This window comes from Barbus barbus (genome assembly GCF_936440315.1).
Source record: "Barbus barbus genome assembly, chromosome: 21".
Taxonomy (NCBI): Eukaryota; Metazoa; Chordata; class Actinopteri; order Cypriniformes; family Cyprinidae; genus Barbus; species Barbus barbus.
Genome location: NC_136749.1, coordinates 20,138,963 through 20,156,532, shown reverse-complemented (window position 1 = coordinate 20,156,532; position 17,570 = coordinate 20,138,963). Strand labels below are relative to the sequence as shown.

Sequence of the window (17,570 nt, the reverse complement as noted above, 5' to 3'; positions counted from 1 at the left end):
CATTTTTTTTTTTGCACACTTGATTTTTTTTCTTTTAAATTTAATATGGAAATATTTTAAATATGGCTAATAAAATAAATACTATATAAAAAAAACATAATTGCATTTGCCGTTGATTTTAATCATTTCTAATGGCAACATTCAAATCCTTTTGTAGCAGCTTTAAATGCGTATGTGGGCCTGGCAGGACCCTGGATAGCTCCCGTCTTTCAAAGGTCATATGGCCAATCAAGTAAACCCCTGCTAATTATATTGATAATGCACGCATGCAGGCAATGCATGAGGCAGTTCATTTTTATCATGCCGTAATGCATATCACCAACTTTACAACGCCTATAGCTCGGATGCGCATTACAAGACTGGCAAAAGGCATGCTAATGATATGAATCAGCGACCGTCACTGGAGACTGTCTGTAGTCACTCATAATTGGCCAGGATTGACATTTCTGGGTTTTTCATAATGTCCAGTGCATTTCTGCAGAGAGACAATGCAAGGCATACTGGCCGTTAATTGCGCCTCCGTTTCGGGTGGGATGATCTTGTGGAAATGATGACCGTGGATAATATAGTAATGAGGGGCTATTGATTAACCCGATATGTTCAAGACCCTGAATCGTCCCAGTGCTGTCAATTAAAAAAAAGATCCAGCAAACTGACCTGAGATAATAATAATAATAATGTCGTATAAATTAATATATTTATTGTTATTGTTATTAGACCTATTATGAAAACATTTTTTGTTGTTTTTCAGTTTTGAAAATGAAATGAACTGCTGTCATGACAAAATATCCTAACAACGACTAAATGACTGAATAGCTGTTTTGACTTCTTTTACCCAGGCTTAATCCATTTTTCTTTAGATTAAATTATTATTGTAATCCCAGGAGGCCAATGATTCTCCCAGTTCTGTCAAATAATTTCATAAAATTAAATAAAATAAAATAACCACTTTTCTTAAACAGAAAGTCAGTGAGGTTAATTAATTATTTGTGCTGAACAATTTAATGCATTTATTTAGTAAGGTCTAAATAAATCAGTGTATTTTATAGGCATAAATTAAATAAAATCCTAAATATGGAGAAAGCAAATACCTTACACTCAGCTTTATTGTTGCTAATCATGCTTGCTCTAAAATTCACACATATCCCATGACAATGTTAGGAGGAGGCCTTTGAGTAATTCTTTCTTTGATCACATACTGTAGGCTTCCTTCAATATTTAGACTTCCTTCTTGATTGATTAGCTCTGCATGTTTTAGTGCTTGTTCTGTGTGAACATTAACATTTTATTTGCTGTAGACTGTCGACTCACAGGTATGAAGTGTAGTTTGTCAGTGCTCAAGGTCAGACTCATGCTCTGTCATTTAAAGTCTGTGATGGATGCGTATAGATCCTTTCATATTTTAAATTGGATAAAATAACAGCGAGTTGCATAGAAACGCAAAGAAAACACATTAAATTGTTAGTGTGCCACATGCCATGCTTTATATATTTGTGACTGTTTTGTGTCAGCTACATGCTCCTTTTACCCACAGTGTCTGACTTCTCTAGTTTAATGCTTAAGTACTCCAGTGCACATCTCTCTCACACTTCCAGACAGCTTGAGTGTTTGGCATGTTCCAGTGTGGACCGATCAGGATGGATCAGATGCAGAGGAGGAGGGCCGATTTGGATAGAATGGGGCCATACAGTGAGTGTGACTTCATGATGTGGCAGTACCATTCTTATGACGGCTTGCATGGGATTCCCCTTTGGCCAAAGAATCGAGGTGATACACTGAGCCTGGAGTGACACATCACACTCCCTGCCTTTATCCTAAGTTGTTTTCCTGTCTGTTCCTTCCTCATCATCTGTCTCCAACACAGTCATAATGTGTCCTGCGTCTACACCTGTCGATGTTGTGGATTATGTGCGCAAACAATGGAGAAACAAAACCCGCAAAACGATGTGATGCTCAGAGCTTTATTGTGGACAAGCAATGCAAGACGCAAGTTGATCTTTGGTTTCTAAGGCACACGCATCTGAAGGCATGATTGGTGAGCAGAAAACACCACTACTCTTCTTCATCAGCAGCTCCAGAGATGGAATACGATTTCTCCTGTGTGTTACTCTCCAGGGTGTCGTCCTCAGTTTTAACAGTTCTGTGGGAAAAAGCAATGCAGAATCTAAGTAGCCTGGAATGAAACTCTAAAACTGAACACTTTTTATTTTATAAAGAAACAATATGTAAAGAGAGATATGGGAATGGGATTGGAATTTGACTTAAGGTCAGAACTGAAGTTCCTACACAAACACCACAGAGCGAACACATGCAAGCCACTAAGTCACGGCTCTGACAGAAAGCTCGAATTTAATGCTACCTGATAAGCACAGTCTTTCTCTCCGTCATCTCCACAGCCTGCTCTTGAGTGTAGTCTACAGTGGCGCCTGGGCCGCCAAACCCACCGGTGATACCATTAACAAGACCTCCTTCAATGCCTCCACCATTACCACCACCAAGACCTTTGGAAGGACCACTGCCAATCCCTCCTCCAAGACCTCTTGCAAGCCCACTGTCTAGACCTCCTCCAAGACCTGTGGCTGGACCAACACCAGGACCTCCGGCCACTCTAGCAACTCCTGCAACACCTGCAGCTCCAACACTGTGAACACTCATGCTGCCGCTCATGAGGGACATGGTCTGCATGCTCTGCATCACAGAAGCAATACGAGAGTCTTCACCCTCAATGAGCTTCCTGTGAGCAAAAATTTAGAAGGAAGGATTGAAGAAAATTGCAGAAATTTAGCTTTCTTATACAGCATTAACTTGATCAGCAAACATGGTCCAAAAGGAACAACAATAGAATGGTACAGACAAATATTAAAAAAAATTAAGAAGAAAACAGAAAAATCATTAATTCATCAGACATGCAAAATTAAAGGGTCAGTCAAGTAAAAAGATCACAATGATTACATTTTGAAGGTAGGCAGAAAAATAGCACAAAAATAAATAAATAACAATGAAAGTTACAAAATTTAGGTTTCCATATCAAAATAGATGTGACTTGTCATTAAATTCTGGTATGTTTTAACCTGAAAGCTACTAGTGGTTTTGGAGTAGGTGGTATGTGTTTGGATTTAAAAAGTGTTCAAGTATCTAAAATCTACCTGTATGTGGTAATTTCAATCTCCAGGGCCATCTTCACATTGAGCAGATCTTGGTATTCACGCAGGAGCATTGCTATCCTTTGTTTGGAGGATTTCAGCTCAAGCTGCAAGGCTTCAATTCTTGTCTGACAACATTTTTTTTTTTTAAATACAGAAGTCTTAAGAAGTGCTAAGGTCATATTTATATTCATACTTATGCTCAGATGTCTTTTGATTTTACTTTGTATAGGCCAAGACGTGATTATATGTGCCTCGGTTTCTCACCTGGAGTTCCTCCAGTTCTTTTCTGTACTTTTCTTGAGTCTCACGGATCTGTGCTTCCAAAGCCTCATTTTTGGTTTTCAAAGAGTCCAGATCACGCTCCTTATTTTGAATCTAAAAGTAAGCAGAATATTTCCAACAAGAGGAAACAATGAATGAATGTTATACTGTAATCATTTTGAATATTGTAATTTTACTATTGTTATGTTGCCCAATTTAAGCATGTGTGCAGAATGATCATTAATACTTACGTCCTTCTTCGCAGTTACAATTTCCTCTCGCGCGCTTCGCATCTTGTCTACATGTTTTGACGTTTTGTTGTTGATATCATCAAATTTGGTTTTGTACCAAGAGTCCATTTCCTGCAAAAAAAAAAAAATGGTTTTATTAATATTAAGTCCAGGAAATGTTGTAACATTTTGTTACAAAGTGTGCTGGCTTTTTTTTTTTTTTTTTCCTCAAACAAACTTAATTCCCCCAAAAATGTAAATAATAAAATAAACCCATACCACCCCCTTTCATTTAAAACGTTTAAAATGATCAACATAGCAATATATTTTACCTGAAATATTTTGTAACTGAAACACTTTGTTACACAGAAATCTTCACCTGTAAATTCTTGGCGGAAATGTCGTCATACTGGTGTTGGATCTGCTTGATGGCGCTCGAGAGGTCTGGTAGGCTGTAGACGTCTGCTGCTGAGGCGTGGGCCGCATATATCTGTTTCATAAGCTCTTCGATTTCCTGAAAATGCGCGGTTTTGAAAAATTTTATCATTTAGCTTTTTATGTATCAAGGGCAATATTTTTGCGTTTTAATTACCTGTTTGTGTACTCTTCGAAGGAATTCTATTTCCACCTCCAGGTTTTCTAGCTGCTTCTCCAAAGCAATGCGCGCGGCGGTGGCGGCGTCCACATCCTGAGGCGATAAAAGATGGTCACCTCATTCACCTTTTTTTTTTTTTTTTTTACTTATAAAACTAAATGTTATAAGGCAATTTTATTATAAAATTTTCTTGACAATGCGTCACGACTTTACTTTACTTTATGGTAATCATACCGGACGGAAGGCTTCAATATCAAGCTCGGCTTTCTTCCTCAACTCCAAGGCCTCCTCATATTTCACCTTCATCATCTCCAGCTGACCCGCCATAGCACCCTTTGCAGCGATAGCAATGTCCTTTAAAAGTAATTATAGGTATTATCATATAATACATAGACTAGGACTATGTCTAGCCTAAGTCTGATACTATTTTCCGAGCTCAATACGAATCATCACCTGTTCCTTATCTAAGACAACATTATTCTACTCAAAAAAAGAGCCTAGTGTAAATGTTTATAAATAATGTATTTAATTTCATTCATTTACATGGCTGCGTGTTAATTTACCAGGTGTACATTTATTGTAGACCTTTAAAATATTATTTGATGCTCAAGATTTGTCAAAAGATCCATTCGAATGAGCTATACCCGCTGTACTCTCATCTGGTCCGCCAGCCTCTTCAGCTCCTGGAGTTGCTCCTCGTACAGCAGGCGGAGGCCGGTGGGCTTCAAGTATCGATTCTTTAGGGCCTCGATTTCCGTCTCCAGCAATTTGTTTTGCTGCTCCAGCGAACGGACCTTTGTTGCGACAGGAGAATGAGACAACACGCGCGTTATGTGCTCTGACTGTGTGTCCACAGAAGTGCGAATAATGCGCTTTATCTCGCGAGCCAGCAGTGGCATTTCCACACTGCCAGTGCCCGAGAAGCAATCAAGCGTGGCCAAATCAGACAAATCCTGTCAAAGATGGCTCTAAAATGATGCTTGTTTCCCAGAGCACTGTTAAATTATATTAAATTTTTGTTATTTTGTAATCAGTTACATTTATTATAGTAGGCTATGTTAATGTATATGGCACTATAACATTGTGATACGCATCCAGTGTTTTAAATAGGCTATGCACTAAGGGCATACTACGTTTGTGTGAGTGCACTTGCCTTCTCGATGTATGCTGCCAGTCGATCGTTGAGCAGAATCATCTCTTGTCTCTCACTGGTTCGTGTGTTCAGGAATTCACGGTTTTCTGCAGAAGCCTGGTCGAGATCGACCCCTGGACCCCCTCTGCTAAGACAGATGGCTCCCATTCCGACACTGCAATTAATTCAGATTTATCACAACGTGTATTCCAAAAGGTAAAATGAGATGTGAAGTGAATGCAAAGTAACGTGTGGCTGACATGGGAAAGATGCATTTGTCACTTTGGTTTTTATTAGGTCACAGTAGAGCGCTCGAGTTTCCTAGACTAGAGGCTGCGTGTGATTTTTATCGGATCAATAAATACAATTAAAAAGAAACTGTGTTCTAACATTTTTATCCGATCAATAAATACAATTAAAAAGAAACTATGTTCTAACATGTTCTAACAAAGAAATTATTTGCCACCAAACAACAGAATAGGCCTAATTATATTTGGCAGTCGAAAAATCTCTCTAATAGATAGATAGATAGATAGACAGATACATTTAAATTATATCTTTATATGCTAATTTTGGATTATATTTTTAGATTTTTTTTAGAGTATCATTAATTTTATATTACATTATAGTATTATTGTTTTTAATAATACAATAAAAACATATATTAGTATTGTACATATTAACATACATATTCATATTAAAATACATATTTCTTTTTTATGATGAAATATATGGATAAATACATTTAAATATCTTTAAATACTTCCTTAGTGTGTATATATATATATATATATATATATATATATATATATATATATATATATAGAGAGAGAGAGAGAGAGAGAGAGAGAGAGAGAGAGATAATTTATTTACATAAGATTTATATCTTTTATTTTATATATACATTTTGGATTATATATTTAGATTTTCTTGCAGTATCATTAATTTTATAATACAGGATTTTTATTGTTTTTTAAATACACATATAACAAAATATTTTTTTATTTTTATTATACATATTAACATATTTGTATTCAAATAAATATTTATTTCTAAGATTAAATATATGGATAAATATATTGAAATATCTTTAATATACCTACTTCCTTAGTAAGTAGACACGCGTGCACACACATACACATACATATATACATATATATATATTTGTACGATGTAATGGTCTCATTATTCTTTTATTAAAAGCTTATTTTGAGCATCTCCTAAATGGCAGAAACAATTAATTACTTTGAGAAAAAAACATTTTCTGTAGGTTTAACAAATTGCATTTAGTTTAATGCATGTGAGGATGTTCTGCACTGTTCTTTTATTTATCTGTGCCGGCAGGATGGGCAATGCTTACCCAGTCATGAAGGGCTGACTGCGTGAGGATGAGATGGTCCTCCGGCCCACTGCTATGCTGCTGCTGACAGCGCTGGCTTTATGGCTGTAGCTGGCTGAACGGCACCTCCCGTCATCCCGTCTGATGGGAGAAGGGCTGCTGACCCTCACCTGGTAAGAGGAGGCGCTGGTGTCCTCGAAATGGCGGCGATAGGATGAGATCCTTTCTGGGCTGCGACTCATCCTGGGTCAGTGGCTAAACTTTAAGGCCTTGCTGTTGAAGTCTTCCTCTCGCAAGTTCTGCTCGCAAATCCAGACTCCCAAAGATCCAGACGTTTTATACTCTGCTATAAACATGAGTCAATGCTATGGGAATGTTGAGCCTCTGCACCATCAAGAATTGGGCCCATCACTCAAACATCTGTCAGGGTCTTGAGAGGTGTTGAACGAAGGGGTAAATTATGAGACAAGGCTCCATTAGTCTGGAGGTGCAGTCGTGATGTGATGTGGTTTGATATGTAGGGATTTTAATTACACATGCTTCTAGACAGGGCAAGGAGTAATGTCACAAGGTCAATCTGAGCAGAGGGAGATGACACTAATGTGGTCACCATTACATAGCAGAATGTGCAAAAATGAGAAACGCGAGAGGAATTAACAAGAGTGTTTTTCCATGGCCTGTCTGAGATTCACGCTTGAGGTGACTAAAGGATGTAAGTGGGAATTACAAAGTCCTTGGAGTCTCTTTAATCAGGATCTAAAGAATATTTTTTTTTTCTTAAAATGTCAGTTTCAGCTGACATATGGTCTAATCTTTTTTCATTACAGAACTTTTTTTTTTTTTTAAAATGCTGACCGAATGTGGTTTATGAGATTCTTTCCGACTATCTAAGATTTGCCAGGCATGTGGGAGGAAGGCTGGGTCTGCATCTCTCTGAGATGTGAACAGTGGCTAAATGAGCTCAAACACTCAGGCGTTATTTTACTCCTGCTATCTCATTCAATTACAGTACATTAGTCACGCATCCCTATAGCAGTGCGCATACAGAAAAAATAAAAAACTATGACAGCATTGGTAAAGACAAAAGACTAGCCTCTTTATTGGCAATGATAAGGCACTGTTGTCTTTGTCCGCTCATGCTGTTTTGCTGACTTATAATTAAAACAATTTTCTAAATTTCAGATTCATCAGTAAGAGACAGCGTTGTCACATCCACATTAATGAGTACATTAATGGTACACATAATTCTTATAATCGTAAACATACCTCAAAGACTAACATGACTTATAATAAGACTAACACTGCACTCTCAGAAAAAAAAAGTTAGTGAGGTATTAATATGTACACTTAAGGTACTTTTTAAGGTATATTTTACTAATTAGGTACAAACATTTACCTTTGGAAAGTATACTGCCCCAGTGACGGATTTTGTACCTCTTTTTTTTGTGTAGTGTAAGACATGCTTCTATGATTATATAATGGCAGTGCCATGTACAGCTCTTGTTATCATTAGTCACAGATTACACTGAAACATGCATAAGCAAGTAAACATTAACAATACCTTTGAAAAATTAAAATGTCATTTATTCCTGTGATGAGAAAGTTATCCTGCTTAATATTTTTGTTAAAACAGTAATTCATTCAGGGTTCTTTGACGGAACAGGAACAGGACAGAACAGGAGTTATTTGAAGTAGAATATTCTTTGCTGAATAAAAGTATTATTTTCTTTTTAAAAATATGTATTTGCACATAAAGTTTTGTAGTTCACTAAATTACAAGGATATGTACATCTGATTTTTACATTTTGTGAAGAAAACCGGAGTAGTTTTTTCCTGTGCAAAACTAAAGCCACTCCATTTAATGTTGATATTCATATTTGTAGCACAATTGAGTTACACCCTGCATTTTGAATATTTATTTCAAATTTACATTTAAGTATTTAGCAGATATTTTTATCCAACAAGACAAATGCGCGATAACACAGATTGATTTTTATTTCAATCACAATACACACAACGTAGCATCGAGGTTTTATTTTTAAGTATACAAAAACATAACTCTCCGGTTACTTTTAAACAGTGCTATATTGAATTCATAAATCACTGAATAAAATGCATATATATTTTTTTCCTGATATTTGGATTGTCTGCTCAAAGTATTTAGGTTTAACTACTAGGCAAATAGCCAAGAGCCCTTTGAACAGAAGTTGTAACACACACTGTAGGCCACTGCACTTCCCATTCAAACTGACTATCAGTGTAGAATGCGCACTGCTCACATCATATAACAGTGCATCTTTCAGGCATAAAATACAATCACACCATTCCTTTATTTCTAGTCAATAGCGTTAAATGATTCAGTCTTACTGGCACATTTTGACTCGTGTCAATGGTATAATTCAGACTGCAGTACAACTCAGTCAAACTTCTGTCACAGTGTTAACATGACTACAGCATGACAATCAGTTTTTGGTTTTTAATAATTGATGTTCTGCCCATTCTTGCCATCCGCCTGGATAATGCTGGGCCCTACAAGAAGAGAGAGACAACTTAGACAACTATATCAAACACAACTTCAGTATACAGCACTATAGCACATTGATCTTAAACTGGTTTAAATGTGCAATATCTTTTATTTTATATTATCTTTTATTTATTCAGAAAAAATTACATTTTCTGTTATGCATTTCATAAAAGCACTTATCCAAGAAATATCTTTTATTACATTTTTCAACCTTAGTATACTATATAAAATCGAGCATAGTCTATATACTATAATGCATGAATGATACTAATGCATCTACATACTTATAATGAGAATAACAGTGAAAAACCACAGAGATCCCCAAACCAGGGAAAAAGTTGGCCTGTGATGACCTTTCATTTGGCCCACCAATGCCATATCACAAGAAGGGGGAAACATGCCATTGAAGCTTTTTGTTTTATTTTTGCATTGAAATATAAGCATTTCAAAATTATTATTTTAATAAAATATATTTGGAAAAATGCAACATTTAGGTTTGATTTTTGGCCCATCATAGTAAAAAGTTTGGCCTGTCCTGCATTAAAATACAGTGGCATGCAAAAGTTTGGGAACCCCTTGCAGAATCTGTGAAAATGTGAATAATTTTAACAAAATAAGAGAGATCATACAAAATGCATGTTATTTTTTATTTAGTACTGTCCTGAGTAAGATATTTTACATAAAAGATGTTTACATATAGTCCACAAGATAAAAAAACAGCTGAAATTATTAAAATAACCCCCTTTAAAAGTTTGGGAACCCTTGGTTCTTACTACTGTGTGTGGTTACCTGGATGATCTACAACTGTGTTTTTGTTTTGTGATGGTTGTGTTTGAGTCCCTTGTTTGTTCTGAACAGTTAAACTGAGCACTGTTCTTCAGAAAAATCCTCCATGTCCTGCAGATTCCTTAGTTTTCCAGCATCTTTTGCATATTTGAACCCTTTCCAGCAGTAACTGTATGATTTTGAGATCCATCTTTTCACACTGAGGATGATTGAGGGACTCAAACAAAACAATTAAAAAAGGTTCAAACATTCACTGATGCTCCAGAAGGAAACACGATGCATTAAGAGCCGGGGGTGAAAACTTTTTGAATTTGAAGATCAAGGTAAATTGTACTTAATTTGTCTTCCAGGAAACATGCAAGTAGCTTCTGTTGCTTCCGAAGGGCAGAACTAAATGGAAAAAAAAATTATATTTCTACAAAATAAGAAAAATTTGGACATCTTCATTCTGTTCAAAAGTTTTCACCCCCGGCTCTTAATGCATTGTGTTTGCTTCTGGAGCATCAGTGAATGTTTGAACCTTTTTTAATTGTTGTGTTTGAGTCATCAATTGTTCCCAAACTTTTGAAGAGGGTTATTTTAATAATTTCAGCTGTTTGTTTATCTTGTGGACTATATGTAAACATATTTTATGTAAAATATCCTACTCAGGACAGTACTAAATAAAAAATAACATGCATTTTGTATGATCTCTCTTATTTTGTTAAAATTATTCACATTTTCACAGATTCTGCAAGGGGTTCCCAAACTTCTGCATGCCACTGTATTATATTCATCCCTTATTGTATAATAAGAATAACTGCTCACTTGGTGTATCCTAAAGACACTGCAGCTTCCAGGGCTTTTTTGCTTCTTACACCAGCTAGACATGAGAACACTATATTTTGGGATTGTGATGGCATGACTCCTCCATATTTCTCCTTGAATTCATCAGGCGTGAGCTGGAGAGCTCCATTCACCTGTCCCACTGCAGAAGAGAGGGTACAATATAACAATTTATATAATGTGTATTTAAATAAACAGTATATACGGATTAGGCCATGCACTGACTTACATGGCACGTTAATTGACCCCGGTATGTTCCCGTATTCCCTGAGTTCCCACGGCTCGCGGACGTCTATAACCACACTGGAGTCGGACAGCAGCAGTTTCTTCAGCTGCTCGTAGGACACATCTATTGAAGGCTGGCTTGAAGAACTGAAATTTCGTAATGAAGCTCCATCATAACAAATGACACGGATGTCTGGAAGACAGACAGACACGTTTGACCAACAGAGGCCGTTCTTCTGCTGCACGTATAATTGTCATGTGAGATATTTACATTAAAAAAGAAACATACCACCTTTAGAATAATTTATACAAGTACTTCTTACAGCCCAAACGTTTCCAAATACGCAGAGCCAGAAATGACATATGTTAAATCGGTAGAGATTATCACCGTGTTCAGAACTATCGATGCCAAGCACGGTGCATTACTTTTAACTGTTAAATATCAATACAATATTTCAACACTCACGCTGTAAGCAACGCGAATGTGTCCAGCATGAAGTAGTTGCCAGTTGTCTTGTAACAGGAATGACACTTCTGCTCGCTAAAACGCGGACAATACTCCTCGTCAGCCGTGAATAGACATTTAACGCCATGCTAAGATTTATGGTAATGAAAGCTGCACGATGACTGCGCTCCTTATTTCTTGTTTTGTATTTAAATATTGACGAAAACACGGTACAAGTGACTGTAAGGTACGTAGCTGGATTGCAGCTACCCACTACTCCTGCACGCATGCGCACAACTACGCATTACCAGTGACGCTGGCTCCTCGTCTTTTGACTCCCAAAATCGTATGCAATTTTTTTTATTTTCTTCTATCTAGCTTTTCTGTTTTCTAATCATTAACATTTTTAATTTTCTTTCATGTGTTCTGACGACATTGATACATGTTGACACATTTTGTATATTGCATACAAAGGTATGCTATTAATGTAATCTCTGTACTGTTTACGAGCACAAAAACTCATAATAATAAAAAACTCTCTTTTCGTTGTTCTTTATTTATTACTTCCTCTTTGCCTATTTTTTTTGTATATCTGTCTATATAAGAAATTATCGTCATGTTATAATTTGACTGGAAATTAAAAGAAGAAAAAGTAGACCCACACGTGCTATGTGGATTACATTTTTTATTATAGAAGCTGACTAAATCTAAAATGCATCTTAATTTTAATTTCTATATGAATGATACATTGTTGTAATATTACCGTACTTTAATTATAAATGCAAGTCGTAATGCAAATCTCAAATATGCATATTAACATAAAAAATACAAAAGACAAGTGAAATGTGCAAATACAGTAAATAATGCATTGCAAAGTGTGTAACTGATTAAATTAGGCAAACAGTAAAATAAAAATAGAGTATCATAAAACAAGCAAGAGGTAATTATATTTAACAAAAATATTGCCCTTTTGCGCTTACATTTATACAAAACACAACAGCACTTTTAAACTGAACAGCTCTTTTGTAACTACAGTGGATATACAAACGAGTTTGGCCATACAAGTATCCGTAGTGCGTCGTTGAGGATGCGACCACGTGACACATGTGATACTTATGCTTTCTGTTCCTCTCCAAATGCCACCAAATACGCGGACAAACTCTGTTAATCAGAATATAAACTGCGTCTCGGGATTACTCGATTCCTGATTGTCGAAGTGTTAGATCCGAACAGCAAAAACACAAGCAGAAATTCTTCATTATTTATAAACTTGGAAGCATATGCATGTTATCAGCTTCTCTCTTCCACCTGGCCACCTGACAACTGACGTTCACTTGGTAGTGAGCCTGGAGAGGAGGGGACCATAAAGAGGGTGAGCTGGGTTTATTACTGTAAGCCAAAGACCATTCGATGTTTATAGCCACTCTTTTGGAGCAACATTGTGCTATTAACAGATATGACTTACTAAAGAAGCAAAGGCCTTTAACTAGCCGGTACATTCTGTCAATGTTTGTATCAGTTACCTGGGCAAGTCTCAGGTGTCGTGTTCTTGTTTGCTTTGCTACAGTGGCTGTGCTAATAACTAATTCCCCTGTATGTCTTTATTACCCTCACTTACTGATTCGTCATTTCTAATTAGTGGTTGTACTGGAGACTTCCTTATCAAAATTGTATTCAAATGCTGTCCTCTTTGGTACAATATGCATGTGGTTTAAATAGGACTGGTACTTACTGCAATGTTTGCCCACTGAGATAGTTGAGATGGAAAGGAACGATACTCAGGGGTGTCAATAGATTATATTAATTACAGAGTTTTAAAACGGTATGTTCTTCAGTAAAAACAAAAATTGTTGAGGGGAAAATCAGATTGTGAAATTTAATGTCAGTTTGCATGTTGTGAGTCTTGATTTTTTTTAGCTGTTTATAGCCTTTAAGATGTATTGTTTTAGGTTTTTTTTAGCCTTGTAGTTGCACAATATTTTTTATATAATGTAATATATATTTTTCATATAATTTTATTTGAGCAGTTTTTAGCCTTTTAGTTACATTGTATTATATTTTAGTTTTTTTTTTTAGCCTTGTAGTTGCATTATATATTTTTAGCTATGTTAATTAATATATATTTTTTCATATATTTTTACATTTTGTATTTTTTTTTTAGCCTTTTGGTTATTTTTTACAAGCCTTTTAATGACAATGGCTTGTTTTAATATAATTCTTTGAAATTAAATAAAATTTGTGTCCAGGCTCCCAGGCATGTGTTGTATGATAATATTCAGAGTTTTAGGCTTCAGAAACACAATTTCAACTGTGCTGTGGGCTCTCATACTTAGTGACTTTTTTTTTTTTTTTAGATACAAATGCGGCTGAAAGACCCCTTCTCTTTAAAAACGGATATGACCAAGCGGTCTAACAAGCCAAAGAAGCCTCATGATGAAGACTCGTCTGACGAGGTTGGCGGTAAGGAAAGGTTTCAGTATCATTTTTCATGCCAGAACATTATTCGTGGGATGCTTGGTACTCGTTTCAAAAATCATAGAGAAGCATCCAAGGTATTTATCAGACATTAAGGATCTATCATGCATGAAGTTCATTCTGATTCAGATTTTGGGTTTACCAATGCTTGCATAGAGTTGTAAACTACAGTAAAGATGCATATTTTGGTGTCATCCAGGGCTGACATGCCAGCATGTGAGCAGGGCTGTGGACCTCAGCTCAGTGAAGAAGGCAGTGACAGGCAGCCTGTGGTCGGTGTGCTCCGATTGCCTTAAAGAGAGGAACATGCATGAGGGAGAACCAGCAGGAGCACATGACATCCTTGTGTGCCTCAAGTGTGGGTTCCAGGTGAGATCTTCTCATTCAGCAGCAGTAATATATTGTGCTACAATGTAGGCAGTTTTGTCAGTGTACAGTGACAGGTTTTTAAGTGGCATATTTCCTTTTCACAAATGTTGGAAGCTTGACTGCCATAATAGACAATTTATTGTAAGACATTTACAAACAAAGCAAGGATAACTGACAAGTCATTTTAAGGCATTTTATAGGCGCTAAGCCACACTGACGTGTCAACGATATTGCTCAAACGTTTAGGGGTTGGTATTATATAAAAAAATTTTTTAAAAGACATCTCTTGTGTTCACCAAGGCTACTACATTCATTTGATTGAAAAATACAGTAAAATCTGTGAAATTGTAAAATATTGTTACAATTTAAATGAACTGTTTTCTGAATTTTCAGCCACCATTACTCCAGTCAGTTTAGTGGTTTAATAGAAACATATACAGCTTTTTCAGGATTGGTGAATGGAAAGTTCAGCATTTATTTAAAATATATATTTTTTTCTAACAATGTAAAATTCTTTTACTTTCACTCTTGATCAATTTAATGTGTCCTGGCTAAAAAAAAGAAAAAAAAAAAGAGTTTATATATGTGTATAAAAATTTTTTTTACTGACCCCAAACATTTGAACGTTGTAAAAAGTGTTGGTAAAAAATGTAGGCTGGCCTAACACACAGCTGTGGTGGTTGGGTACTGTTTAAAAACAAATAATGAAGTTTTATTGGGCCTATGCTTAAAATATCATATTATTCTCTGGCCCCTGTTCATGCAGCATTTTCTAAAAGTAATTTGAGTGTCCCTATCGTTTCCTTTGGCTTTTAGCCACTGTTTTTGTATGGCGCATTTAAGCCACGACAACACATTTGGGAATATGACAGTGATTTGTTTGGCCTTGATTTGACAGTGTAAAAAAAGTTATGTTTGCAATCACTCGATTTTGATTGACCATGCTGAACCGGAAGAATTGTACTAAAACACTTTTCCCGTTGAGAGTAATATATGAACCTTACTAATCTATTGTGTCTCTCACTTTCAGGGTTGTAACCAGGTAGAAACTCAGCATTCCACAAAACACCAGCAAGCTCATCACTCTGACTCTCACTGTATCACCATCAGCCTCAGTACATGGAAAGCCTGGTAGGAAACATCAACTGATGATACTGTATTATTCATGATAATTTATCCTTATGCGTTTTTAAAAAGATCATGTATGCAAATTGCAACAGTTTGGGGTCAGAGCAAGGTTGCATTAAATTGATCAAAAATGACAAAGACATTTACATTGTTACATTTTTTTTTTCAAATGCTAAACTTTGTTCATCAAAGATTGCGGTTTCAACAAAAATATTAAGTATTAAGTATAATATTAAATATTAAACAACTGTTTTCATTATTGATATTAATAAAAAAAGTTTCTTAAGCACAAATCAGCATATTCAAATTATTTCTAAAGACTGGAGAAATAGCACGTTCACAGAAATAATAAGAAAGAATAAGAGACAGGTTTTTTTCAAAAACATAAAAAATTCTTACGATCCCCAAACTTTTGAAAGGTACCAGTGTATGCTCTTTTAGTGTACGTAAAAGACATTAAAGGCATAATAGTTGTAAAAAAATATATATATTGATGTTTGTTTTGTTCTCCTTTAACAGGTGTTTTGAATGTAAGGAAGAGCTCTCCACTCACTGCAATAAGAAAGCTCTGGCTCAGACTCTGGATTTCCTGCAGAAGCACTCAGCAAAGGCCACCTCAGGTAGTTATTCCACAGGAAAACAAGCAGAAGTGTGACTATCTTTAATCATAGAAAAACACCTCTTTCTTCATCTGCGTATAGTAGTGAGAGTCATTCACACTATTGTGGAGATTAATCTTTAATAGATGCCGAGTCTTCTTTAAAGATTAAAACATGAAAATCCCCTTGTTTTCCAGTGCTGTAGAGAGCTCAAATGAGAGCTGATTTCTCTTAAATGGCTCTTTTAGAAGCTCCTCATTGTTTCTCTGTCCACAGCAATGCCATGTTGGCACATCTGTCGGTCACTGACCTTTGTCCTGGGATCACTGGTTTTTAGTTTGCCAGATACAATGAGGGACATACGTTTCATCACAGTCTTTAGGCAGCCTGAAAGCACTGTGATATTTCACAGGCAAAACATCTTCAGTATCCTCTTCTGCATTCACTTAAATCAGGTTTCAATTGTAGCACTGTTCACAATATGTGAGGCATTTTACACTTGAAATAGTTAACCTTGGATCATTCTAACTACTTGGCAAATAAAATCCTAGGTTATTTTGTCTCACTTTTGACTTTTCACACCACTCATACTTTATTTAAAATCAGATATTTCACACAATATGTTTCTACACGGCATTAGCAACCATAATTGAAATAACATCTCCTCTCGCGCTTTCATATCAGTGAGAAAAATCTTGATGCCATAAATCCTCCTTGGCTTACAGCATGCTGTGCTTCAGTTACAGTTTGAAGCTCGTAAATGTAATGGTATTTATTGTAAGAAAGACATAAAACTGCTCAAGAAAGTCACAGTACAATGACCCTCTCATTTTAGCATTGATTTGTGCCTTATAAGTGATGTATTAAAATTTGTGATACTGGAATCGCAAGCTGTTGGCTCAGTCTTTAGCTCCTGCTGAGTGTGTTACCCAGGTGTAACTGTCATAACAGCAGCTCCCTGGCTCCATCTAGAGCTCCAGCACCAATGCTAACTTGGATGCAGGATGAAGTTACTCTGTTACACATTTAGAATGAGAAATATTTTCTCAGTTATTTCTCCACTTACTAGTCTTGTCATGTCTTGGACAAGTTGTTTCAAAGATCATCAGATCCTTTGTATGATTTTTTTTTTTTTTTTTACTGATGATTCTGTCTCGTGGGTCATATTTCACTCCAAAATCAGAAGAAATAATTAGAAAGGAGGAAATTATATTCATATTTAAGAAAATTAAGTGCTTAAACATTGCGATATTGTTTTCATGATAATGTGCTAAAGAATAATGATTCAGACGTTTGTGGTCAGGAAGATTTTTTTTTTTTTTGAAGGAATCGATACTTTTATTCAACAAGGACACATTAAATTGATCAAGAGTGGCGGGTAAGACATTTGTAATGTTACAGAAGATTTCGGATTCAAATAAAAGTGGTTCTTGAACTTTTTGTTCATCAAAGAATCCTGGAAAAAATCTTTGTTGCCTCAAAAATATTAAG

At 35.9% G+C, this 17,570-nt stretch overlaps 3 protein-coding genes across 5 annotated transcripts in view; 1 reads left to right on the top strand and 2 right to left on the bottom strand.

The window, feature by feature from the left end:
- Positions 1-1,948: 1,948 nt before the first annotated feature.
- On the bottom strand, positions 1,949-7,010 carry LOC306887824 (desmin-like). Its single transcript, XM_079445829.1, has 11 exons — positions 6,725-7,010; positions 5,386-5,539; positions 4,877-5,026; positions 4,467-4,586; positions 4,230-4,325; positions 4,017-4,151; positions 3,659-3,769; positions 3,411-3,521; positions 3,147-3,271; positions 2,360-2,734; positions 1,949-2,140 (listed from the first exon to the last, which is right to left on the bottom strand). Exons 1-11 carry the CDS (start codon positions 6,943-6,945, stop codon positions 2,053-2,055), a joined length of 1,686 nt encoding a protein of 561 aa, XP_079301955.1. The 5' UTR covers positions 6,946-7,010; the 3' UTR covers positions 1,949-2,052.
- A 1,258-nt stretch (positions 7,011-8,268) lies between these two features.
- Positions 8,269-11,811, bottom strand: LOC306886947 (thiosulfate sulfurtransferase/rhodanese-like domain-containing protein 3). 2 transcript variants are annotated; one of them, XM_079444341.1, is made up of 4 exons: positions 11,530-11,811; positions 11,068-11,256; positions 10,821-10,980; positions 8,269-9,232 (listed from the first exon to the last, which is right to left on the bottom strand). In XM_079444341.1, the coding sequence occupies exons 1-4, from the start codon at positions 11,795-11,797 to the stop codon at positions 9,166-9,168; spliced, it is 684 nt and encodes a 227-aa protein (XP_079300467.1). In that variant the 5' UTR covers positions 11,798-11,811; the 3' UTR covers positions 8,269-9,165. The 2 variants fall into 2 exon arrangements, with proteins under 2 accessions (XP_079300467.1, XP_079300468.1); XM_079444342.1 differs by having other exon boundaries at positions 8,600-9,232; positions 11,068-11,210; positions 11,530-11,809.
- A 767-nt stretch (positions 11,812-12,578) lies between these two features.
- The window catches only part of LOC306887743 (ubiquitin carboxyl-terminal hydrolase 45-like), a 43,525-nt gene continuing 38,533 nt past the window's right edge, over positions 12,579-17,570 (top strand). For both annotated transcript variants that reach the window (XM_079445742.1, XM_079445741.1), the window contains exons 1-5: positions 12,579-12,880; positions 13,863-13,968; positions 14,183-14,352; positions 15,383-15,483; positions 16,000-16,100. In XM_079445742.1, coding sequence (XP_079301868.1) covers positions 13,869-13,968; positions 14,183-14,352; positions 15,383-15,483; positions 16,000-16,100 — 472 coding nt within the window. In that variant the 5' untranslated portion in view covers positions 12,579-12,880; positions 13,863-13,868. The remainder of the gene's footprint in view (positions 12,881-13,862; positions 13,969-14,182; positions 14,353-15,382; positions 15,484-15,999; positions 16,101-17,570) is intronic.

What these genes read in the sequence shown, in the direction of transcription:
- LOC306887824 (XM_079445829.1), bottom strand. Translation starts at nt 6,945, where the DNA reads ATGAGTCGCAGCCCAGAAAGGATCTCATCCTATCGCCGCCATTTCGAG. An exon ending in TGGCAGCATACATCGAGAAG is followed by an intron (nt 5,027 to 5,385) that starts GCAAGTGCACTC and finishes GTCGCAACAAAG; the next exon opens with GTCCGTTCGCTGGAGCAGCA. An exon ending in AGAAAGACTGTGCTTATCAG is followed by an intron (nt 2,141 to 2,359) that starts GTAGCATTAAAT and finishes TTTTTCCCACAG; the next exon opens with AACTGTTAAAACTGAGGACG.
- LOC306886947 (XM_079444341.1), bottom strand. Translation starts at nt 11,797, where the DNA reads ATGCGTGCAGGAGTAGTGGGTAGCTGCAATCCAGCTACGTACCTTACA. An exon ending in ACATTCGCGTTGCTTACAGC is followed by an intron (nt 11,257 to 11,529) that starts GTGAGTGTTGAA and finishes TCTGTCTTCCAG; the next exon opens with ACATCCGTGTCATTTGTTAT. An exon ending in GGGGTCAATTAACGTGCCAT is followed by an intron (nt 10,981 to 11,067) that starts GTAAGTCAGTGC and finishes TCTCTTCTGCAG; the next exon opens with TGGGACAGGTGAATGGAGCT.